The 24,740-nt window shown below is 36.6% G+C and overlaps 4 protein-coding genes across 5 annotated transcripts; 2 read left to right on the plus strand and 2 right to left on the minus strand.

Annotated features, from left to right (window-relative positions):
- The first annotated feature begins 478 nt into the window (after positions 1-478).
- On the plus strand, positions 479-4,169 carry LOC106352885 (protein REDUCED WALL ACETYLATION 2). Of its 2 annotated transcripts, none has more exons than XM_013792535.3 (16): positions 479-765; positions 840-934; positions 992-1,141; positions 1,216-1,272; positions 1,357-1,429; positions 1,627-1,785; positions 1,951-2,100; positions 2,181-2,436; positions 2,528-2,643; positions 2,800-2,886; positions 2,975-3,063; positions 3,156-3,218; positions 3,287-3,343; positions 3,482-3,578; positions 3,659-3,817; positions 3,900-4,169. In XM_013792535.3, exons 1-16 carry the CDS (start codon positions 733-735, stop codon positions 3,903-3,905), a joined length of 1,647 nt encoding a protein of 548 aa, XP_013647989.2. In that variant the 5' UTR covers positions 479-732; the 3' UTR covers positions 3,906-4,169. The 2 variants fall into 2 exon arrangements, with proteins under 2 accessions (XP_013647989.2, XP_013647996.2); XM_013792542.3 differs by having other exon boundaries at positions 488-765; positions 995-1,141.
- Positions 4,170-4,180: 11 nt separating this feature from the next.
- Positions 4,181-6,677, plus strand: LOC106352877 (rab escort protein 1). The gene is made up of 9 exons (XM_013792525.3): positions 4,181-4,884; positions 4,963-5,088; positions 5,266-5,365; positions 5,439-5,477; positions 5,550-5,802; positions 5,884-5,959; positions 6,047-6,239; positions 6,321-6,404; positions 6,492-6,677. The coding sequence occupies exons 1-9, from the start codon at positions 4,193-4,195 to the stop codon at positions 6,582-6,584; spliced, it is 1,656 nt and encodes a 551-aa protein (XP_013647979.1). The 5' UTR covers positions 4,181-4,192; the 3' UTR covers positions 6,585-6,677.
- On the minus strand, positions 6,574-10,095 carry LOC106352869 (galactolipid galactosyltransferase SFR2, chloroplastic). Its single transcript, XM_048770212.1, has 10 exons — positions 9,864-10,095; positions 9,216-9,501; positions 8,998-9,136; positions 8,756-8,922; positions 8,465-8,686; positions 8,201-8,369; positions 7,894-8,127; positions 7,257-7,406; positions 7,048-7,177; positions 6,574-6,960 (listed from the first exon to the last, which is right to left on the minus strand). The coding sequence occupies exons 1-10, from the start codon at positions 10,024-10,026 to the stop codon at positions 6,755-6,757; spliced, it is 1,866 nt and encodes a 621-aa protein (XP_048626169.1). The 5' UTR covers positions 10,027-10,095; the 3' UTR covers positions 6,574-6,754.
- A 5,328-nt stretch (positions 10,096-15,423) lies between these two features.
- LOC106382111 (transcription factor MYB108) lies at positions 15,424-17,828 on the minus strand. The gene is made up of 3 exons (XM_013822077.3): positions 17,535-17,828; positions 16,645-16,774; positions 15,424-16,212 (listed from the first exon to the last, which is right to left on the minus strand). The coding sequence occupies exons 1-3, from the start codon at positions 17,686-17,688 to the stop codon at positions 15,534-15,536; spliced, it is 963 nt and encodes a 320-aa protein (XP_013677531.2). The 5' UTR covers positions 17,689-17,828; the 3' UTR covers positions 15,424-15,533.
- Between the last annotated feature and the right edge of the window lie 6,912 nt (positions 17,829-24,740).

Here is a 24,740-nt window from a genome sequence, read left to right on the forward strand (position 1 = left end):
CAAGTTCACTAACACATATATTTGTATCTATGTCAAAAAAAACCAACACATATATTTGAATCTATGCCAAAAAATCATATCCTATAATGGCTCCCCAAATTGATAGAAGATCATAAAAAAAAAAAAAAAATTTCTACCATAATTTTTTTAAAGTTTTTGTTACAAAAATAGCTTTCAATGAAGAAAATAGCCAAAATAAATTTTATTAAAAGGTAAAAGTACATTTTTACCTTAGAGTTAACTAATATAGACTTATGATTTAGAGTAGAGGTGGAGTTTTGGGATATGATTTCAAATTTTTAAAAATAAAAAATAAAAAAGACTATTTTTGTGACAAAATTAGATATCTAAGAGAATTGCAAAAAAAAAAACGAAATGCTGTTTCATAATTTTGGTAAAAAGTTCTCCAGTTTAAATTTTGTCGGTTAGTAATTTTATTTTAAAAAATGTATAGAAATAGCTACTAAACTGCTATCAAACTCTCTCGCTAATACACACTTCACTCGCGAGAGAGGATTCGACGATCTCTCTATACTGTCGCTCCCGTGAATCTTCTCTGAGTCAGAGAGGTATATAGTATTATACAAGGGACGAGCGAGAGAGGAGGATTCGACGATCTCTCTTCTCCTTGATCCAGTCTTATCCTCATTCACTGTTCTCTCTTCTCGATTCGATCACGAGATCTACCACCAGATCTGGTTCAGGAGTTTGAATCCGTTCTGATCATCGGAGATGGCGATGTCAAGCCCTATTACCCCTGGGCTCGTACGTGTTTACTCTTCATCTCGTTTGAATTTAGATCTTTGTTTGATTTGGTTCTCGTTTTTGGTAAATTGTAGATGTCGGTGGTGCTAGGGATTGTACCGGTGATCGCCGCGTGGCTATACGCCGAGTATCTCCACTACACAAAACACTCCGTCTCCTCCGCCAAAGCGTATGTTGTTGAATTAATTTGATTTTGAATTTGATTTTGAATTTGATTTTTCATTAGTAGGCATTCTGATGTTAATTTGGTGGAGATTGGGAAAGAGTTTGTGAAAGAAGAAGAAGATGATAAAGCTCTGTTGATAGAAGATGGAGGTGGTCTTCAAGCAGCTTCTCCTAAAGCCAAGCCTTCCTCTGTGCATTCTCCTCTCATTAGGTTATACATTACTTCTCTCCAGTAGTCTTTGTTTGTTGTTGTTTTCTTGATGCTTATTTTGGGGGTTTACGCAGGTTTGTTCTCTTGGATGAGTCCTTTCTGGTTGAGAATAGGCTGACGTTGAGAGCAATGTGAGTCTCTTGGGGTCTTTTTTTTTTTTCTAGAGTAGAGTTCAAAGGTTCATTCTTTTAATATTGTTTTGTTTTTGTATGCAGAATTGAGTTCGCGGTACTTATGGGGTACTTTTACGTATGTGACCGCACGGATGTATTCAATTCATCCAAGAAGGTGATGATGATATATTATACCAAATTTGCTTTGTAGATAACGGAATGGTTTATGTAGCTACATAGGCTATATACATTGTTCAGCAACATCTTATTAAGCTTACTTTTTATCATTCAAGTTGCTCTAATGTTATATGGAAATATTTAGATTCCATTTGATATGTGACTGAGGGTTACATTGTTTATATTTTGATGCAGAGTTACAACCGGGATCTCTTTCTGTTCCTTTACTTCCTTCTCATCATCGTTTCTGCGATAACTTCGTTCACCATACATAATGATAAATCAGCATTCAACGGAAAATCAATTATGTACTTGAATAGGCATCAAACTGAGGAGTGGAAAGGCTGGATGCAGGTTTGTCACTTATCTTATATGCTAGTGGCTTGCCCTTCTATTTTGTACATGTCTGTTGATTCATTAGCTAGGGAGATTAGTTCAGTTCTCAAAGAAACATTTACTGCTTAATTTGCCTTTTCATTTACTGTTAGCTCATCATTGTTTTCCTTTCTGGTGTTGTAGGTCCTCTTTTTGATGTACCACTACTTTGCTGCTGCGGAGTACTATAATGCGATCCGTGTTTTCATTGCTTGCTATGTTTGGATGACTGGATTTGGGAATTTTTCATATTATTACATTCGCAAGGACTTTAGTCTTGCAAGGTTTGCACAGGTAACAGCTATGTCCTCCCTGTTTCTTTTTTCTTTTCTTATATCTAGCTTCTAAATTCTAACATGCGCTTGTTTCTACAGATGATGTGGCGGCTAAATTTCCTGGTCATATTCTCCTGCATCGTCCTCAACAACAGTTACATGCTATACTACATATGCCCGATGCACACTCTGTTTACTCTGATGGTCTACGGAGCACTTGGTATTATGAACAAATATAATGAGATGGGTTCAGTCATAGCTGCCAAAATGGTTGCTTGCTTCGCTGTTGTTATCATCGTTTGGGAGATTCCCGGCGTATTTGAATGGATCTGGAGTCCATTTACTTTCCTGATGGGTTAGTGGAAACCCTAAACTTTGTTTCCTTTGGAAAATAAATATGATCAAGACAACGCTTTTTAATAAATCTCACAAAACAAAAATGGCAGGTTACAACGATCCGGCAAAACCGCAGCTTCCCCTCTTGCATGAGTGGCATTTCCGCTCGGGCCTTGATCGGTACATATGGATAATCGGGATGCTATATGCATACTACCACCCAACTGTAAGTTCCCAATGCTCACACTTGAGCTTCACATTAACTCTGTTCACAAATAGCGTAGTTTAGTGAGAAAGACTCACCATAGTTTGTTCTTCATTTCCTTGGTTATGAATCTTTTTTTTTTTTTTTTTGTCACAACCTTGGTTATGAATCTTATAGGTAGAAAGTTGGATGGATAAACTGGAGGAAGCTGAGATGAAGTTCAGGATGGCTGTCAAAACAACTGTGGCACTTGTAGCGCTTACGGTATAACAAGTCATCATTTCACTATCTTTCAGGTTGAAGAGATTATGCTTCCAGCTAATCTGTATCTTTGTTAAAATGAAACTTTTAGGTGGGATATTTTTGGTTCGAGTACATATACAAGATGGACAAGCTAACTTACAACAAATATCATCCTTACACCTCTTGGATTCCAATAACGTATTTCACTTTTTTGCTCTCAAAGCTGTTTATACAGTGGATCTACCAAAAGCCAGTTCTAACTTGTGTATCTCGTGTTGCTTGTCTTTCAGTGTTTATATCTGTCTCCGGAACATCACACAGTCTTTCCGCGGCTACAGTTTGACCCTTCTGGCGTAAGTCAATCAATAGATTTATTCGTCATCCGATTGCCAGAAAACTAAATTTGTGCATGAACTTTCAGGTGGCTTGGGAAGATAACACTGGAGACATATATCTCCCAGTTCCATATATGGCTCAGGTATGTCACGATTCTTCTTGTTAATGTTTTCAAATGTGGCTTAAGTTGGAAGTTTAATGGTTGAGAAGGACAAGACAAGAATCCCTTGCTATTAGTCTTGAGCCATTGAGTTATGAACATATTCTAATGAATCCACAGATCTGGAGTTCCTGATGGTCAACCCAAATTGCTACTCTCTCTAATCCCAGAATATCCATTGTTGAACTTCATGCTCACAACTTCGATTTACGTCGCTGTAAGCAAACTCTGCTACAAACAGTTTAAAAGCCAAAACGAAAGAAAGAAACTGAGTGGCGTTGTGTTGTTCTGTTTCAGGTCTCTTATAGGCTTTTCGAGCTTACCAACACATTGAAAACAGCCTTCATACCAACCAAAGACGACAAGCGCCTCGTTTACAACACCATCTCAGGAATCATAATCTGCACCTGTCTCTACTTTTTCTCGTTTGTTCTCATCCAAATCCCCCAGAAAATGGTCAGTAAACAAACGTTCTCTCTGTTTTTGCATGAAACAAAGCTCTTCTTGATACTTACTATCATCTAATGCAAAACAACAGGTGTGAAGCACGTCTGAAACCGGACCCACGTGGAAATAATGTGATAGAATTCATATCAATTCTCAGAACTACGTAATATGGTAGTAGTAGACATACGAAGAAGATAGAAAAGTCAGAGAGAGATAGAGATGCAGACAATGTTGTGTATATTTTATTTATTTATGAACAAAGCCAATATATGTTTTGTTTCACGATGATGATATGTTTAAATTTGTATTACCAATTTTTTTTCCCAAAATCAGTGTATAATAAATAGTCGCATAATCTCTACTTTGTGAGTTTGATACACCACCATGTCCGACCTCCTTCCCTATCCTCCTCTTGATCCTACCACCTACGATCTCATCATCGTTGGCACCGGAGTTCCCTCCTCCATCCTCGCCGCCGGAGCTTCCTCCTCCGGTAGCTCAGTTCTCCACCTCGATCCCAACCCCTTCTACGGCTCTCACTTCGCCTCCCTCTCTCTCCCCGATCTCACTTCTTTCCTTAACTCAAACTCCCTCTCTCCTCCGCCCTCCAACACTCATGACTTCCTCTCCGTGGACCTCGTCAACCGATCCTTATACTCCTCCGTCGAGATCTCCACCTTCGAACCGGAGACACTCCAACAACACTCAAGAACCTTTAACATCGACTTATGCGGTCCCAGAGCTGTCTTCTGCGCCGACGAGTCCATCAACCTCATGCTGAAGTCAGGATCAAACAGCTACGTTGAGTTCAAGAGCATCGACGCAAGCTTCGTCGGTGATTCTAGCGGAGAGCTGAGGAACGTCCCGGATTCGAGAGGGGCTATATTCAAGGACAAGGGGTTGACTCTCTTGGAGAAGAATCAGCTCATGAAGTTCTTCAAGCTTGTTCAGACACACTTGGCTTCTTCCTCAACCGAACACGACGAGACAGCTGTTAAGGTGATGTCGGAGGAAGACATGGAGAGTCCTTTTGTAGAGTTCTTGTCAAAGATGCGTTTGCCACCCAAAATCAAATCGTATAGCCTCTCCTTGACAGCTTTTGTTTCCCAAGAAGATGTTATTGTAATGATAAGGCTTCTTATTCTTGTGTGTAGGATCATCTTGTATGGCATTGCCATGCTAGATCATGATCAAGACAATATTGAAGAAACCTGTGAACATGTACTCAAGACCAAAGACGGCATAGATAGATTGGCTCTGTACATTACATCTATTAGCAGGTCATTCATAGTTCTGTCTTTCTCATTCGTTTCATTCACATTGGTTGGTCTAGGGCCTTTTTCTTTGGCGCCCGCCTAAACAATAATCCTCTATAAGGCGTCTAACCACCGCCGAGCGATTTTTTAAATATTGGTTATACTTAAAGTGGAATTAATCTTGTAACCCTTTTACTTCAGATTTTCAAACGCACATGGGGCGTTGATGTACCCAATGTATGGACAAGGAGAGCTTCCACAAGCCTTTTGCCGTCGAGCCGCTGTCAAAGGATGCATCTATGTATGTTTCTGCACTATGTACTGTGTAGGTATGGGTATCTGTTTACTTAGAATTTGTTTTAATGTGTGAACAGATTCTCCGGATGCCTGTTACTGCTCTGCTTCTAGATAAGGCAAGTGAGTTGGTTGTTTTGGCCAAAGATTATTTTTAATTGGTTTGTCTCTTTAACAGCTGATTCTTGCAGGAAACTGGGGGTTACAAAGGTGTTAGACTCGCTTCTGGTCAAGAGATATTCAGCCAAAAGCTGGTTCTGGATCCGAGTATAACTGTTGGAGTGGAGTCATTACCGTCATTGACAGATCAACAGAAGGAAACTCTTCGTGTTCTTGTCCCAAAGGCGGTAAGCAGTAAGGGGAAAATTGCTAGAGGGATATGTATCATTAGAGGTTCCGTGAAAGCTGATGTATCAAACGCTCTTGTCGTATATCCACCTAAGAGTAAGATAAATTTTGAAACTCATTACTTGTTGTTTATGTATAACGTCAATTGCTTATTGAAAGATTTTTCTTGTCTTTTAGCCTTGTTTCCTGAACAGTTAACTGCGGTTCGGGTTCTGCAGCTTGGTAGTGGTTTAGCGGTTTGTCCACCGGACATGTAAGTTGTTGTTCAGCAAAGATAATTCTTAACATTTTCATTTGTTTCTCTTCAATTGGTTCATGAGTGATGCATTTGCTTGTGCAGGCATGTTTTATATCTTTCAACTGTGTGTGACAACGATGATCAAGGCAAAACTGCGCTGTTATCAGCCATGAGCACTCTCATTAGAGAGCAGGCTCCTGAGAATCTTCAGACTGATTCAATAGTTGAGAATGACACTGCTGTTACAAAACCTGTTGTACTCTGGAGAGCACTGTATGTGCAAGAGCTTGTCAAGGTGTGGAATGTGATTTACATATTAATCTCCTCAGTAATATTTTTTCACTAAATCAAAGTTTTGATTTGGATTTGGGATCAGGGTGAATTTGGAGGTGAAATCAGTTCCACGTCTAGTCCAGATGGAAATTTGAACTATAATGAGATTGTGGAATCAGCCATGAAGGTTAGTAAAGTCTCCACCCTTCTCAAATCTCAACTAAGTTATATATGATATTTGATTATGTTATGTAACACATCTTGGTTTTGGTAGTTATATGAACAACTCGTGGGGAACAAAGAACTATTTAAAGAAGAAACTGAGAACACAGCGGAGGAAGACGATGGTGTTGAGATAGAAGATTAATGAATGAATACTCATTTCTTTCATTGGATATATATTCAGAAAATTCACATCAAACATTTTTAGCAAATCTATAAACAAGTCAAGTTAATGGTCCTCTTAATGACCACCCGTAGCTATTAGCTTCTCCTTACCATTCTTAAGCACGTTTCTTCGGTTTCTAATCTCTCCATCTAGTTAAAGGGTGAGGCATAAGCGACCCCAGTTTCATCTGTATGCTTGACCTTAACTTTTCTTATCCTCTTGTTCATGATAAGCGGCCATATTAGAAGCACTCGAGCCACGCGACTCAGCGGGTCTTGAAGACCCTCCACGTGGTAGTGACCAAACCGCCAGTCACGGTCAACATAAGGTCTCCACTGAGGCTTGTCTAGACCATCTTTTAAAACAAACAAAGCCTCGTAAAAGTAAGATAGAAACTAAACAAGGTTAAAAAAAAACTTAAAAGGTGGAAGTTGTAACCAACCTGCGTACATTAGACCATGATTATCAACAGCCCTGTAGAACGGCCGTAGCTTTCCTGCTTTAGCAGCTCTTTGGAGTTCGTTCCATGCAAGTGACCGATCCTTACGTGTGATTTTTCCGCTTTTCACTATCTAGAGAGTAGGAACACAAAAGCCATGTGAGTAGAAAAGCAATGTGATGATCTCGAGAGTTGTGGTAATAATGATAGACCTTGGAAAAGAGATGGTACGATGGCCGAAGTGTTCGGGCAAGATTATTGGATCGGTCAACCGCAACAAGTCCAAATTTAGGACCATATCCATCAGCCCATTCCCAGTTGTCTGAAACAGTCCAGAATATGTAACCAAGTACCGGAACACCCTGTCGTAAAAGCCACAAAACAGTGAGATATGGTAACACCTAGTGCTGATATGGTAACTAAGCGGGTTTTTCAGTAACTTCGGTCAGATCTTTTCGGTTTCGGTTTATTCGGTTCGGCCACAATCTAACCAAGGTGAACCGAAAAAATCGGTTTGGTTCAGTTTTCGGTTAGAATTTGGTATAATTTTTTTTTAAAATCAGATATTTTCAATTAAATTCGGGTTTTCGGTTAAATTTGATTATTTTCAGGTTAGTTCAGTTCAACAATTTCAGTTATTTATTTTTAAATCGAAAACCGAACAAAACCGAAAATCGAATCATTTTTCAAAACCCTACCGAACCAAACCGAACCAAAAATTTCGGTTCGGCTGGTTCAGACCAAATCCGCAGGCCTACTCAAAACCATCACAACAACGCAATCAAATACTATAAACTAAGCAGGAATAAACGTATGAACGATTCAGAGAGTTGCAAGGACAAAAGAAACCTTAAGCATTGCAGCATAAAGAGCAAGTAGATGCTCAATCAGGTAAGGCCGCCGAATCACATCAGTCTCATCAGACACACCATTTTCCGTAACTATAAAAGGGATTTTCAGGTGTTTGTATCTCTCGTGGAGCATCAACAACACGCGGTACAGACCATCAGGATATATCCCTCTTCCAGATTCACTGTACTCATCAGTCTCCACAAGCTTTATCCCAACACCACACACTGATTCCTGATTAGAGAAAAAAACTAATATTATGATCTAAACTTAAAAGGCCTAATAGCTATATGTGTTTTCCCCTTACCTGTCCGTAGTAGTTGATGCCTATAAAATCAAGCTTCTTACTAATGCTATCAATATAAGGATACACAGTGAGGGAGTTACTAATAGTCACAGCCCCAGTGTCAAAGAGACCATATGGTCTAATAAAGGACACGTGGTGCGCTATCCCCACCAAAGGCTTCTTCAAGCAACTGCCAAAATAAGAGATAAAGACTATTAATATTAATAATTAATGCAGTTTTTTTAAATCTGTTTTTTAAAAGAAAAAGGAGGGGAAAAAACTAGCATTTTCGAGTGGATGTAGTCATAGGCCTTTGAGTGAGCAACGCCCATATAATGTAACACTCTATGGAACACACCCATGGGCAGAGTAGATGTCGCCATCTCCATAAAATCAGGGTTGTTACCGGGCCAAGATCCGCACATGTAGGTAAGCAAGGTGAAGACATGTGGTTCGTTAAACGTTACCCAAGAGTCTACCAATTCGAACATGGAGTCCACAACAAGCCTGGGAATGTTATAGAAAAGATGATCATTAATTCTCCATGAAAGCTCATTTTGAAGAGAGAAAGTCAACCTTGTGAAGTCCATGAAGTAGTCAACCGTCTTCTCTATTTTCCAGCCGCCGTAATCAGCAGCCCATGGTGGCAATGAATGATGGAAGAGCGTTAGCATCACCTTCATCCCGTTTGAACGGACTCTGTTGAGTATCCATTTATAGTGTTCTAGTGCCTCATAGTCAACCTATGAAAAGCACAATGATGTAAAGACTCTTTCTCTACTAGAAGCTTTGTTTATTTAAAGCTTTGTTGAACTCACTGCTTCCTTGATCCCTTCGGTAGGCTCTTTAGGCATGATCCTAGACCAATCGATTCCCATTCTAAAGACGGTAACGCCAGTTTCTTTAGCTAGCTTCACTTCTTTGTCAGGATCTGACCAAAACTTAAGCCTATCCTCCCTGAAAACAAATTTAAAAAACATCTCAGTTTCAGCTCCTAAGACACAGCAGCTAAGTGATGGTAACTATGAAGGCTCACGCGTGAGGAGCGTTGTGCCACGCAGCTACATTGTTAGCGGGCGGCTTATCATCAGCAGAAGCAGAAGCTTTAACTTCTTTTATATGTTTGTTCTTGGCCAAGCCTTTTGTTATAGCTCCCACGGCAAGCTTAATCTTCTTTCTAGTAGCAGCCTCTGAGCCTGGCACTGCGTCTGATGCTGAAGATGGTGTTTCTTTTGCGAACTGGAGCCAAGCGTCATCGAGCTCGTCTTCTGAATGAGCAGGTGCAGTTGCTAATCCAAAGAAGAACTTTCCCTCCTTGTGTTCTGTAACAGATAGAGATTACATCATCAAGATAATGTTAACAATTTCGAATTCAATTTTGTACATTAATTCAATTCAATTTGTAGAAGATTATGAATTAGAAAGAAACCATTTTCAAAAAAGACAGGAAAGTTTCAGACAAGCCCCGCACTTAGTGTAATAAAAAAGAACCGTCAAGGCTCAAACATAAAGACAAGAAGGAAGATTTTTAATTCGAAAGAAACCCTTTTTCAAAAAGACAAGAAAGTTTCAGACATGGAAGTTTTGTTTTGAAATGAGACAAAACTCACACTTAGTGTAATAAAAACAACTGTCAAGGCTCAAACATAAAGACAAGCACGGTGATAACGAAACGCAGTCGTACCGTGTGAATTGAAATCGGCGAGGACTTCTTTAGATTCGTCGATTGGGGAGCGAATCTTCCCGAGGTTACGGCGACGGAAACGAGTGTAGGAGAATGCGTTGGCTCCGACGGTGATCGTGGCGAAGAGACCGGCGACCTTTACGAGCAATGCGACTATGTTCATTATCGCCGATGATGACGATGATAACCGGCAATTTCTAGTTGCTCACCGGCGCGCGCATAGAGATAACAGAACGGGTTTGTGAATGAAAGGCCCATTAAAGGCCCATTGAAACACTTGACGTGAAGTGGGTGGGCTTATCGTGTTCACGTTGGTGGGCTTTAGCTCGAAAGTCCTTGTACGTCTCTATGCATCCTAATACGTCCTCGTATCGCACAGTAAATAAATAGTAATCATCAAACACAGCAATGTTAACTGGTTTAAATTTGATTACTTGATTTTAAAAACATAAACTCGAATCTTTTTTAAAGGAAAATATTTCCAAATAAGTAAATAATTCGTGCTAAAATGGCAATACGAATGCATTTAAATTATCAAATTATACTAGGCGAGAGTTTTATTTGTATTACTTTGGTGAAGAAAAAAAGAAAATGGGAAAAGTTAACATTTTCACAACTTTAAGAACTACTTAATTATCTTTAGTGTTCATTTTAGCTGCCTAACCACGAGAAATGAAGCATGTGGGTTTAGTACTTAACGTTTGTGTTTGAATAACCTAGAATGAGATGGGACCGTCACTATATAACGTGCATCGAATTGTCTAGTTAATTTATTAGCTAACACGGTCTTATCTCCAATCTCTAAATGTGTTATTGCTTAAGAATAGTTATATGGAACAACAAAAATAGTGATCTTATGGATATGAAGGGTCTCTTTCGTGATTTGTAACTCGCAACCAACAGTAAATATGCAATCTGGAATTTATTCAAAAAAAAATATGCAATCTGGAAACATAGAAAACTAAGCACACAAAGTTGATATATATATATATATATTGTACATAAAATGTTTTTAGGTATATACATATGTACATATCCATGTTATATCTCATGTTACTTCTTGAAAGGTCTAATCTGTTATGTAAAATAGATTGAATTTATTCTAAAAACAATTCGAAATACGAAGGTCAAATGAATTATAGATATGTATAGTTGTGTACAGCCAAATATGCCCACCATGGAAAGATATCTGTAAATTTATGCTAACATTCGTAGTAAAAGCTCACAAACCCTACAATACAATAAGCTATATGAGAAAGATGAAATCGTTTTAGAATGATTAACGTTTCTAACTTACAATTTCAAAATTGATAGAAAGATAAGCACAAAAAACAGATAAACAAACAAGTGGTTGCTAAGGTATGGCAAATTTCAAGCGGGTATCAATCAACTTACGACGGGACAGACAAAACATAAACATCTTTTTATGTCCAAAGGTACCACGGAACCCATAAATACAAAAACTTCCTAGATTGGTAATAATATGAATTATCATTTAAAAGGATAACTCATGTATCGCTTCAATATCTTGATTTGGGTAGTCGTTAATGTGCTTAATATTGGTTTGCGTCTCGATCCATTGTCATAGATTCTCTAATAACGCGATAATTCAATTGATTTTTAAATTGTCACGTGTTAGTATGGGTTTTTGGCTGTAGACTTTTGTGGCTAAAAATGGTTTGTGCCCATAAAAGGAAAAAACGAACGAGCGACCTATAAGCAAAGTACATGTTAATCTGTTTCACAATCATTCATTTATAAGACTGAAGTTGTAAGTTGTAACACACTGGTTGTAACACAATTAGATTTTTTACTATGTTATTAATATTGAAAATATGCATGCGTGCGTTATACATGATAAAAAGTAGTGCGTTTGTAGTTATCAACCAAACATACACCTCGTTACATATGTTATAGCAGACGTCTGGATAACATTTTGACAGGACGACTGATCAAAATTTAACTAATGAGTGGGTCAATATATAGACATACATACACACCATATGACTTTGGATGATATTGATCATAAAAAAATCCGTAACCAATAAAGTCAATAAGATCATTCTTGGTGAATGCTTGTAAAAAGTGAGATTTATATAGATAGCGCGCAAAGAGATGACCTAAGATTGTTTTATGAGAATGTATCTAGCCTAGTATTCTAAATAACGATTTGTTAAACATGACTATGTATTTATATTCAATAATCCAGATATTGGAAATTTCCACTATATCTTCAGATTCTACGGGGTCAGTATGCAAATTTGTAAAGTTAAATAAGATACTAAAGCCATAAGATTTGGAAAAGCATTATTCGTATATTGTTGTCATGCACTCATGCTGATATATACTCTCTCATAAGCATATTCTCTATGTAGAAACATGTGAAGAAAAAAGGGAAGTCTCCAGATACAATGTATTTCCCTTGTATTGGATTAGATTTTTTTTTTGTGTGCAACAGATTGGATTAGATATGGCTTTGTTAATGTAGGTGAGAAAATATGGGACCCACCGGAAAGCCACGTTGACGCCGACGTGTAAGTTTCAGGACGCGTTGACCTTGACCATTCATATTTCATGAGACTATTGAGTCGTCTTGCTCAACAATGGAATATTATCCACCCTATCGAATCATCGACTGCCATGTGGCGCACGGGTAAGTCCAATTCCATGTATCTGAATCTGTTTTCTTCTTTGTTATGTCTCTTCTGAATGAACCCTAACACAAGTTTGACTTTGAAAAGTTTTTATCGTTTTCTGGTCAATGAAGGAAATTACATCAACCACGTGTGAGTTAAGAAAATAAATGGAGCTTACGCCTTTAGTTGATTTATTTTTTAGATTTGGGCTGCATTTTCACATAAATAATGTGAAGTTCAATGTCAATTTTTTACCTTAAAGCTCGCAATAGCGACCAGACAAAAGGTCTCCACAAGAAATAGAATGATATATATATATATATGAAAAGTAACTGGATATACAGAAGCTAGAGAAAATAAGATCAATTATTAAAAAATTATGATTATAATAGTAACTGTAATCTTAATCAGTGAATAATAACATTAACTTAATATCAAATTTCACTGTTATTTGCTACTGGTAAGTCTGGTATTAAGGACAGATCAAACATCAATTCTGGAGTTTTGAAACAAAAATCAGGATTATATACAAACTAATAACTGTGAACTGCCAGCCATACATAACCAATTAGGTTACTAATGTAACATGGTAGTTTAATTCAAATTAGTAAGAAGGACAATTTATTAACCGTTAAACTATTTGCCATGAGATAATGATCGGAGAAAAGCCTTTGAAGCATCAACATGTCAATCTAGCTAAGATTGATTTTAATTTTTAAACAAAGTTTGATAAAGATATTGTTGAAGGAATAGTGATCTTCAGATTTTGGGACCACTATGGGTCTTCGGATAGCTTTTAGGCGTCGGCTTCCTTGCTGGCCACACCACACCGTCTACAAATTTCCATTTTCTCAGCCGCCGCCACCTTTCAAGTCGTCCTTCACCTTCACTACTTTAATCACATGTCACTTCTCTTCTCGCTCACGTGCCAATTCCATAAGAGGTCATATATATCTTATGAAATTCGTGTTTGTAAACTATGTTTGAATTTAGTAGATGTTGTGAGATATCAAAACAAATCCCACGTCAGAAAATTAGACAAAGAATGTCTAATATATAAAAAGAAATTCAATTTTAATTAGTACAAAGCTTTTTGGGAAAAATCCAAAAGTAAATCCATGTGGTCTTACTTGTTAAGATAAAAGTGAACAATATCGTACTAATCGGATAATATAGAGTTGGACATAGACTTTTGAAATCCCAACGGATACCGTACTCAATGGAAAGAAATGAGGAAAGCCGTATTATTATTTTCTTTTTTTTGTAACTGGAAAAGGGTTAAACCCGGGTCTATTAAAGACACAAATCTAATTTCCGGGTAGAGGTACAACCCACGGATAAACCCTTTCCTGGACATTCAAATGAACCGAAAGCAATAGCCCATATTCATGTGACCAGCGGGATTCGAACCAAAGTTCGCCGTATTGGATTTAGTCCTTCAAGCGCCATTAGACTACCACTGGTGGCTAGAAAAGCCGTATTATTGCTTAAACGATCAAGTTGATATATATAAAGAAAACGACTTCAACTGCAGTTTTTTTTTCACGGCTCACATTTAATGTCTATACTGAATAAAATGGAAATAAAAGCTTAAGAAAATAGGGTATCCAATATAACATTAATATCAAATTTCATTGATAGTTAGATGATATACTAACATGTTGTCTTGATTCTGGCCTATTTTGTTTAACTAGATTCAATTATTTTCAACATTAAATATACAACAACCTTTAGAAGAGGTGAAACTAATTATACTACTCCTACTATAAATGATGTGATAATAGCTAAAGTGCATGGTCCAGTGGATTGTTGGAGAGGGTAAAATTAACCAAAAATATCATAACAAAATGAAACGGTGGAAGATTTCTTTGTACCAATAATGTTTTAGTGGTTACTGTTGCATCCTACATAAAAGTCATTATTCCTTCTTTTTTGGGTCTAAATGTTAAATGTTCAGTCAAGTTATTATTCCTTGGAGATAACTTCATCTCTGTTTTGTTTTGTTTTATTTTAGTTAACAATTTACTAAAAATAATCTCGTGTTATTTCCTAAACTGTGTTTTAAACAGAATTGAGGTGTGGGAGCAGATGAGGAAATAAGGGTAATATAGCAGCTACCAAAGACATGGACATGGTGTTGCTTACGTGTTGCAGAGTAAGGACATGGGTTTGTGTGGATAATGGTTTAACGGTCCGTACAATAATGCGGTTTTCCAATAATTAACTAAGGCTTCTGGAATTTAGTGGTGGCTTATCATCACTTAGCAAATATATTAACAAACATTTAACTTTTCAATGAATAAACCTCTTAATGTCCACCTTAAACTCAAAGCCTAGATAACAGCCAACGAACTTTGGCCATGTGGTGTTGAGAATAAAACGTTTAGTTTTTTAATGTCTTCTTTTGAACCCAAAGAAAGGCTTTCACACACACTTTATTTTCCATATACATGCCCTATAGACATAGTTCCTAAAAAGCAATACTACTTGGATTATCCATTTTATAGTACTAAAGTCATTATTATATATCTTTTTTAAATACTTTCTGATGTGTTTGTTTTGTTTGTTTGTGTCATATCTTTGGTTAAATATTAATCATGGTGGAACCAATTATGAGCTTCGTCGTCGTTATATTAGTAATTAAATGAATAATGATTTGTGTTATGCTTCCATTGAGGAAATCACTCAATATAGTGTGAAAACAACTGCAGTTATTTGTTTAAAGTATGCCCTCACACTGACGAATAAGTACTACTTGTTCTTGTAAAATAAGTTATACAATAATTGCATCTATATTTATGAATAAACTACAAAATATCATTACAGTCCCAAAACAGACAAAACCAATCAAATTCAGCGATTTTTTAAAACGCCATGACATATGATCAAGCTTGTAATAAAAAAGCTGATCATATATCCTAAGATAATATCATAAGCCCATTACTTTTTTTTAATTATTACATTGAACAAATGTTTTTCACACGTATACTTCGTGTTAATTAAATTAAGTACTTGAACAATTTTTTAACTGTATTCAGAAGTTGCCATTATTGTTGAGCTGTTGTTGCTGCTGTAAGAACCAGAAGTCTTCATCACTTTCTCCAATGTCCCATAAACTGTCCGAAGAAGAAGCAGCTCCATTAATATTTTCAAACCAGTTAAGGTTACTCTGCTCTTGCATAGCCGGTACATCTTCGTCTAGTAACCTAGAATAATCGAAATAATCATCCGGTAACATTTGTGGACCCACCAAGTTCTGATCCGGGTAGTAGCTATTCCCCACTTGACCCGAGTGGTATTCCGGGTTCGGGTTTGGAGCGTTGTAGTAATCAGTCAAGTCTGACACAGGAGACAATGCCACGCTGGAATTTTCCGGCGTGATATAATCGTTGTTGTTCATTACACCAAATTGTTGTCCCATGCTATTGTTGTTGTAATCATACGTCATGAATTGATTGTTAGAGGTTATGATGCAAGATGACGTGGCAGCTGAGCCTGTTGTGGTAGCGTTGGTTAGGGCTGCGGCGGAGGCAGAGGCGGATTGGATCCTCTCAACGAGCCTAGGCATCCACAAATACTTCATTGTGTCTTTGAACTGTTGACTGTTTACATCGCATTTAAGCTGCTTTGCATGTTTTTGCACTCGTGTTCTCCAGTAGTTTTTAATCTCATTGTCTGTTCTTCCTGGTAGATATTGTGCGATTTTTGACCATCTGTATTTTAAAAGCACACAAATTAAATCCACTGTTTTAAACATGATATATTGCTAATCAAACTATTTTTGTTCATCTATTACATTGCTATTCATTAGGATATCTCAATATCATATGTTTTATCCATTAACAAATATCTATATACAACGCCACATAAGTTAATATATTCTCCGTTTTTAATATCACAGCATATATATTTTGATACACGAAAATATGTAATATACAGATAGTATCCTTTCAAATAAAATATTTTGTGTACTTTTAGTTGGAAGCCGGTTTTAATTATCTTAAAAAGAGAGATCGTTAAATTGTTTAAAATTTTAACTTTATTTGTATGAAAAGACATAAAACAATAATTTCTGATAGAAAAGAAGTATATCTCATGAAACGATAAAATATTACGTATTATATTATTTTGAATTTGAAACGTACCGATTGCCCCAACGGGAATGAAGTTCGAGGATCAAGAGTTGTTCTTCGAGGGTAATGTTTCCACGGCGGACGTCAGGACGGAGATAGTTTAACCACCGTAGCCTACAGCTTTTACCAGTGCGTTGGAGTCCTGTGAAATTGGTAAAAGTATGTATATGATCATTAATTAACCAGTTGGTCATGTATAAGTATAGTATCATGATTCCATACGGAAGAAACTCATTTAAATAAAAGTTTCATATTGAGTAAAGTTATATCAAGTTCTCAAACAAAATAGAAATGCACCGTAGTATGATGCAAAATGCTAATGGTCCTAAAGGGTCTTTTTTATTTGCAAGCTTTCTTCCATTGAGTTAGTGCTCTTCCCATAGAGATGATGATCATTAATTCGCATTAGTTCTTTCTTTTTCACCCCCTTTTTAATAACCAAACTTGGATATGTTATTCAATACTGAGATGGTTGATAATTGAATCCATTACTAAAAGATCTCACTCAAATAATCAAATACTTTATTTAGTTGAGTGAAATAATTTTTAGAAATAATAGAAAGAGTGAAACAAAGAAATATCAGTATGCACTTTTTCATTCATACCTATGAAGGGTCTTTTCATCTATGCATATAAAAGGAAGAAACCATTTCTGATGTTTTTTTTTTTTTGAAAAAATCTCTTTTAAAAATAGAAAAGGTCGGCAATCTAAAAGAACATAGAAAAAACACAATCACACATGGTGACTGAAACATGAAAAGGATTGAACATAAAGTGAACAAATCAATTATGTTATGTGACTTGTCCTTTCTCTTTTAGCCAAAAAGATGCACATCGAAGTAGAACATACATGTATTTTTTTCACATATACAACATGTATATATACGTGAAATGAATCATACCAGCGCAACGAGAAAGCGAGTTCCATCGACCTTCTCCATTAGTAGCAATGTAATTTATGAGCTTACAATCTTCTTCTGCGGTCCATGGACCTCTTTTCAGGTCCATATCGTCTTCCATGTTGTTGTTCTTCAAGCTTCTTCCTCTCTCATCCATTGATGCAAGCAGAAGAGACCCTCGAGCAAAACGATCGAGTCTTTCTACTTTTTTCTATGTGGTTTTGAGAGAGAGAGAAATTGATATATTTTTTTGGAGTTATGTGTAGATAGAGAAAGGATGAGTTTTGGATGCACAAGAAAAAGAGAAGTTGTGGGTTTTATAGAAGAGAAAAGATGATAGTTTTCAATTTTTCCTTTTATTTTTAAAAATTATTTGGAACATGTGCGAAGAGGGGAATAGACAGCCGTAACATAAGAACTGTGTTTATTGATTTATTAATTATTATCTTAAATACTCCCCATTCTGTTTGTAAACTTTTTTAAACTCAAATTCCTTTTTGAAGTTATATATTCATGATGTGTAAAAAGGGAAACTATCGAATACGAATAGTCCATTTGGGTGAACAAATATTCTCTTATGCAAGGTAAGCTTCCAAGTTCCATCGTACGAATTTTACAAGCATTAAAGCAATATTATGAGTTAGCTTACTAACGAGGGATTTTACATTTTGAATTTTGATTCCTCAAACTTTATAATTACAATGATTGAAACACGTGCCCTTAGCCGATACAATTTTTACATATGTAAATTTTATAGTATGGAATGATGGTGTTATAATAAGATTGGTATTGTAAACTTTATTTCATTTTTTTCTAAAATTAGTTTTAGATTATATTTGAAGACATGTGGCATTTCTTCCTTACATACACACACGCATATATTATATGAGTAATAATAATTAAACAGAATCTTGCAGTATGTTAAAATATAAACTAAGCATAATAATATAATTTTTTTTTTTTGGTAAAATAATAATATAATTTTTTTACAAGGCTAAACTGATAATACATATATTTTACAAGGATCAATAAGCCAATTATTTTCAATAAACCAAATTCATTAAATCTTTATGTAAGAAGTACATGTAAAATTTTGTTTTCTTACAAAAATTCACATACTACGTATTCTAGCTCCGCTATTCATATTGTTTATTCTCTCCTTTGAAAGTTATTCGATTTTTTTTAATTATTGTTTGATCTTTTCATATACATATATAATAAAACTAACCGCTACAAAATCTTAGCAAAACAAAAAAAACTAACCGCTATATAAATATTATGCTACGTTGATGATAGAATGAACACTAATTCTAAAATAAAGCTGCCAATAAAAGCCTGTATTTGAAGTTCAAAAAGAAGCAACTTGTACTATATAGTAGTAGTATTTAAGAACAACATGCTCCAGAATAGTTAATTTTGTGCAAAAACACGTTGTCGTCTTTAATTAATGATGCTAGAAGTCTACACGTAGAGAAAGATGCCGTCCAGTTAAAATATCAGTTAATAGACTCTGGAGGATTAAAGGGTTAATTATCACTTAGCACTTAATTAAGCACTAAGTTTTAAAAGTTGACCCGCTGACTTCCAATTCTGTGTGTAGTACTTAGTTCTAAAAAAAAAAAAAACCTGTGTGTAGCATACTGAGTTTCTGTTTTCTTATTTTGTTGATAACTAATTTGTATTTATTTTCCATATATGAATTGAGTTTTTCATTATTTTAAACAAGTTGCAATAATATTTATGTTTGCGCTGAAGAGTTTTTATTTTATTTTAAATTTATCCACTTCATTCCGACCTTAAAAGCTCCAAATTCATGGTAATAAGAGGACCCAAAATTCATGGTAAAAGAGGACATGCCAAGAGACGAAGTTCGCCCTAGAGAGAGAACATAACCACGCCGCCGCCGCTCTTACATCTCGACGCCGGTGAGGCCCATGGCCACCGGCGTCGGGCCCTCAATTCCGTCTGTGTTATAATGTATTCTCTCTTCTTCTTCGTCGTCTTCAACATCTGTACTCGTACTGTCGTCGTCTCCCACGCCGCTGCTCCCTTAGATCCGCTCGTCATCACCTTTTCCCCTCCAATCCAAGACACTACCGCCTCCCATGTTCCCCTCCTTGCTACCACTCATCCTCTCCGAGCGAGCAGCCCCTCTCTAGTCATGCCTAGTGTCAGCGCGTTCATCGTCCTCGCAGCACTTCCGTTCATGCTCGTCTCCGCTGGATCTTCAGATGGCTCGAACGGCTTGGTCTCAAGCACCGCCATGAAGACCACCGGTGGCCCTGGCGTCAGCTCCTCTGAAGGCCACTGCTGCTCCTCCGTACTTCGTAACCTCCACAACGACTGTTCCTCTGTTTGGAACATCAGATCTGAGAGTTGGATCTCTCGGTTAAAAGATCCTCGCTGGGTTCAGCTCCACCCATCCACGTCGATATCACTCCCGCTTCCCTTCATCGCCGCCAACGAAAAATCCACTGCTGTCTTGTTGTTACACCGACAAGGCGGAGCCGTCACCACCTGCGGAAAGATCATTGTCGTACCCTGGAAACAGAACGACCTGAGAACGATGAAACATCACTCGGTAGGCCGGTTTCTTACTGTGCCTGCTGATTCCGTGGTTATGCGTTCATCCTTGGCCAAGACTTCAGTTTTGGTTGGATCGTACGCATAGCTTCCGGATATCACCAAACCCCGGCACGAAAAGTGTCAAGGAAAATGCAACTAAACAGCCTGCTTTCGCCAACCCGGAGACGGTGTTTGTTCGGAAGCAGTGCTGCAATGTCATTCCCAGCGTAGGTGTCCCATCTTGCTGCAGTAATGACAGCTTCTGGGGTCACTCCCCAAGCCCTGTCCACGGTTCTCTGACCGTCCAGGACAGTCTCGAGCAAAGTGCCGCTGGACCCTACCTCCGGCTGAGCCGTTTCCAGGGTGGGCAGGCTGTTAAACAGAAAAGATAACTCTTTCCGGAATTCCCGCCGACGTTTTCGGTGTGCGAATGATGTTATAGAAAACATGTTGGTCTAATCTTCCCCTGCATGCATGTATCAAATACATGAATAATATATATTTAATAATATTTAATTTGGATAATGATTTGCTTACAAGTTGTACTAGTTATACTAGTTGTACTATTTTCAGAAAAATCATCTTCATCTTTTTGCGCTCGAGGCCAAAAAAGTAGATGCGGAGCCAGAAAAGTATTCAACCATGGTTCCAAAAACATGAGTCACCTGAAAAAGAAGAATAAGTGAGCATCGATGATGAGTAAGAGTGAGGCGATGAACAAAAAGAAGGACTACTGTGAAGAAGAGAGATGCCGCAATGAAGAAGAAGAAAGACGCAGTGAAGAAGAGAGGCGCGGCAAAGAAGAGTGAAGTCATGGCGAAGAAGATGAAGCACAACAGTAGTGTCGACGGTGGTCCTCGTCAAACCCAATCAGGCTTGAAACCTTGAGAGAGAAATCACATCTTTATTTAGTAAATAAAACATAGTTATACCAGTATTTTTCATAATGATATGAATAATCTACTTAACAAAACTTAAACTATAAGGTATATAATGTAAATTAATGGTGTAATGTAATAATTGAACAAAATGTTGAAAACTCTCAAATAAAGAGACAAAATTTTGACAGTTATGCTAGTTATATCATTTGTTAACATGTTCAGTCGTACGAGTTATACTAGATATAAACTTCCAAATGAGAGAAATCGGGTGGCCATGATCGAACAAGGGAAAAATGATCCTATGGTTGAGAAAAATAGGAAGTGGGTTCCAACCGAAAGAGATAAGGAGAGAAGAAAGATCATGTGATTCAGATTAAAGGAGAGGTGAGATGATCTATTGGTTGATAATGCACTTTCATTAAGGGTACTATAGTCAGTTATACTGGTTGTAATATTTACATAAAAAATCATCTTTATTTTTTTTGCTCCCAAAACAGAAAAAGGAAATTGTGAACCAGAAAATGTTGCAGTACAAGAAGATTTAGAAGAGCTTGGGAAGGAGGCTGATGAGGTGGCTGACAAAGAGGGTATTTAGGTATAACTATTACAACATGTTAAACTACAAAAAAAATATTTAGAAATGGTACAGCTAGTACAACTACTTGATTTAATATTTAACCATAATATTTAAAACATTATATACATTTAAAACGTGATGCACAAAATGAAATAACATAGTTGTAATAGTATTCAGAGTTATAGTAGTTTTTAGGTTGTACCGGTTTGTACATAGTTGTACTTTGGCAGTAAAATCGAAAAAACTAGTTGTACCACATAAAATTTAAACTTACCTCAGGTGTACTACTTTTTTATGTGTACATGCATTTGCCCCAATAAAATGAAATCATCAATTTTTATAAATTACATTTCATATGTTTTCCAAAAATTATGTGGAGAAAGAAGTTAACAAACCTTAAAAGTATAAGGTAGATCATGCAAATATATGTGATTGTCTAATAATTGCCAAAACAAAATAGCACAAATAAAAAAGAGCATATTTAAACACTTACCAATTTGGCCATCTAGACCAGCTGATTGTTTTTTTCATATGCAATACCCGATGGAATATTTAAATTTCAGAATCTGAATAATTGTCCTAGTTTTACCAGTAATACTAATCTGGTAAAAAAGACATAGTTGGACCAGTTATACAAGTATCACTTATATTGTTTGATATATAGTTTTATCATTTATACTAGTTGTACCATCCAAGATATAACAAGGCATTTTATTATCAAGACCATCGGAAAGTAACTCAGTTGAAGATTGGTCGCAGTTACATCGATCTTTATTTTTGCCTATTCTATCAACCAAGTAAGAATAAGTAATCTCCTCATATTTTCCATCCATCACTAAAGTAGAAATATGTTCGTCTTTCGGATTCCATCGAACTTCATAACCCACATTTGAATAATATCCCCGGGCTCAAAATGTATCACCACATCTCTATTATTATTATCCTTAGTTCCTGAAAAAGAATTAAAATAACATTACCACATAGTAGTTGTACCAGTTATATTGTCGCAGTAATAATAGTTATACTAGTACTACCAGTTTTACTAATCTACATGTCACACTAGTTACATAAGTTTTACTTGTAACACCCCGATCCGGCCGACTAGGCCGCGGTCTTGGTGGTGTGGAAACACACGTACTGTTTGATACTGGAGCTAAACACACGTACCGGAGGATGATCCTTGCATAGTGAATGCGGCCGGTGGGCAAGTAATGCATTCATTAGGGCGAGTAAAGGATATCCCAATAGTGATCCAGTATAGAGTTATGCCTATGGATCTGGTTGTGGTCTGCCTTAAGAATCATGAGGTGATATTAGGCATGGACTGGCTTTATGGAATGGAGAAATTTGTTAAACTGGGGAATTTAAAATCTGGGATTCTTAGATTTGTGAATCAGAATGAAGCAAATAAAAACTGAATAATATGGAAAGGATCAGATGAATGATATAGTTTATGTTTGAATTTAACTTTTGAGAAATGGTGATGAAAACTGGCGATGAAGGACGTGATGAAGGGCGTACAACTAGTATAACTAGTAAAACTTGTAAGCAAATCATTATCCAAATTAAATATTATTAAATATATATTATTCATGTATTTGATACATGCATGCAGGGGAAGATTAGACCAACATGTTTTCTATAACATCATTCGCACACCGAAAACGAAAACCCGAAGATAACCATATTAATTGTCAAGTTATACTAGTTATAGTTTTTCGAATTATACTAGTTATACTCATTGTAGTTGTACTAGTTATACACGTTCTAGTTGTACTAGTTTTATTGTACTATTTGTACTAGTAATACTTTGTGTTCTTCATTGTCGTAATTTTTTTTATATTGAAAGTGAAAATCGATTTATATGAAAGAAAATTGATAGAGAATGATGAAAAATTGATTGATTTTGGATAAGAACGAAAATTCGTAAGGTTTGAAAAAAATATTTTATTTTGATTATGGAATGGAGAAATTTGTTAAGCTGGGGAATTTAAAATCTGTTAAGAACAATATGGATAGCTAGTAACCATGTCAAGGAAGAACGGACCGCGTCCAGGCCCAAGACCAAGACCGCGTCCGGATAGGAGAGAGAGGCGGCCAAAGAATGGACCGACCTAAGATTTAGGAAGTTTCCTTTTTTCTCTTCATGTTTATCTATAAGAGGTTTTCCTTTTTACTTTAGGATAAGGATTTGTACTATTTCCTTTTATCCATATCTTGTAATCCCCTATATAAGGGAACACTTTGATTAATTAATAAGACACACGAATTCCCCTATTGTTCACAACACGTTATCAGCACGATAGCCTCTAAATCCCTGAGACCTAAATCGATACCTAAAAGCCTAAAACTGGCGACTAAAAGCTAAACCCTAGACGTTCTCCATTATTCCAAAAGCTTGACATCCTCAAGACCGAACGTCCTCAGCTTCCTGATCGCGTCCTCAGCTCGCACACAAGAAGAACGCATCCGTCCAACAAACAGCTCGCAGCTCGCATCCGTTCCCAGCTCGCGTCCGACTACATCCGCGACCCGATAGGAGGCAGCAAGCGTTCTTTCTCCTCAGCTCGAAGTTTCATCCAATCTCAGGTGGTTTGGTTCTTTACCTCTACGAAACTAAGGTATGAACATAATCTGAGAACATAGAATAAGATCGAAACCCTAATCCATCATTATGGAAATCTTATTCTTGATGAAACCCTAAAAGAAATTACAAGATCAAAATCGACAAAGTCTTAAAACTAGAAAGCTAAATCGATTCCAAACTAGAATTTAATTGTACGATTGATTGATTGAATCTGAAACCTGATAAACCCTAATGAAGGAATCGAAACCCTAAACCCTAAAGCTAGAAATCGATTTTAAGATTGATATTGCTTGTTTGATTTCTTGCTTATTTTTGAAGTTTAGGAATGTTAGATTGTTCTTCTTGAAATAATCTAACTAAGAACACAAAATACTTAAGGCCTTGAAACCTTAACATAAGGTTGATAAGAATTCAAAGATTGAAAACCCTAGGGATTATGAAAAAGTAAGACAAGGTAGATTGTTTTACATGAAACCGAATATTGTAATGCATTCACAATTGATCGACCAGCATATAGATCATACGAGTTTAGGTTGTTAGAAAACCTATAGAACCGTGAGGTTCATGATTGATAGCACCTGATCCGACCACTAGACTTG

The sequence above is a fragment of the Brassica napus genome (genome assembly GCF_020379485.1).
Source record: "Brassica napus cultivar Da-Ae chromosome A1 unlocalized genomic scaffold, Da-Ae chrA01_Random_11, whole genome shotgun sequence".
NCBI lineage: Eukaryota > Viridiplantae > Streptophyta > Magnoliopsida > Brassicales > Brassicaceae > Brassica > Brassica napus.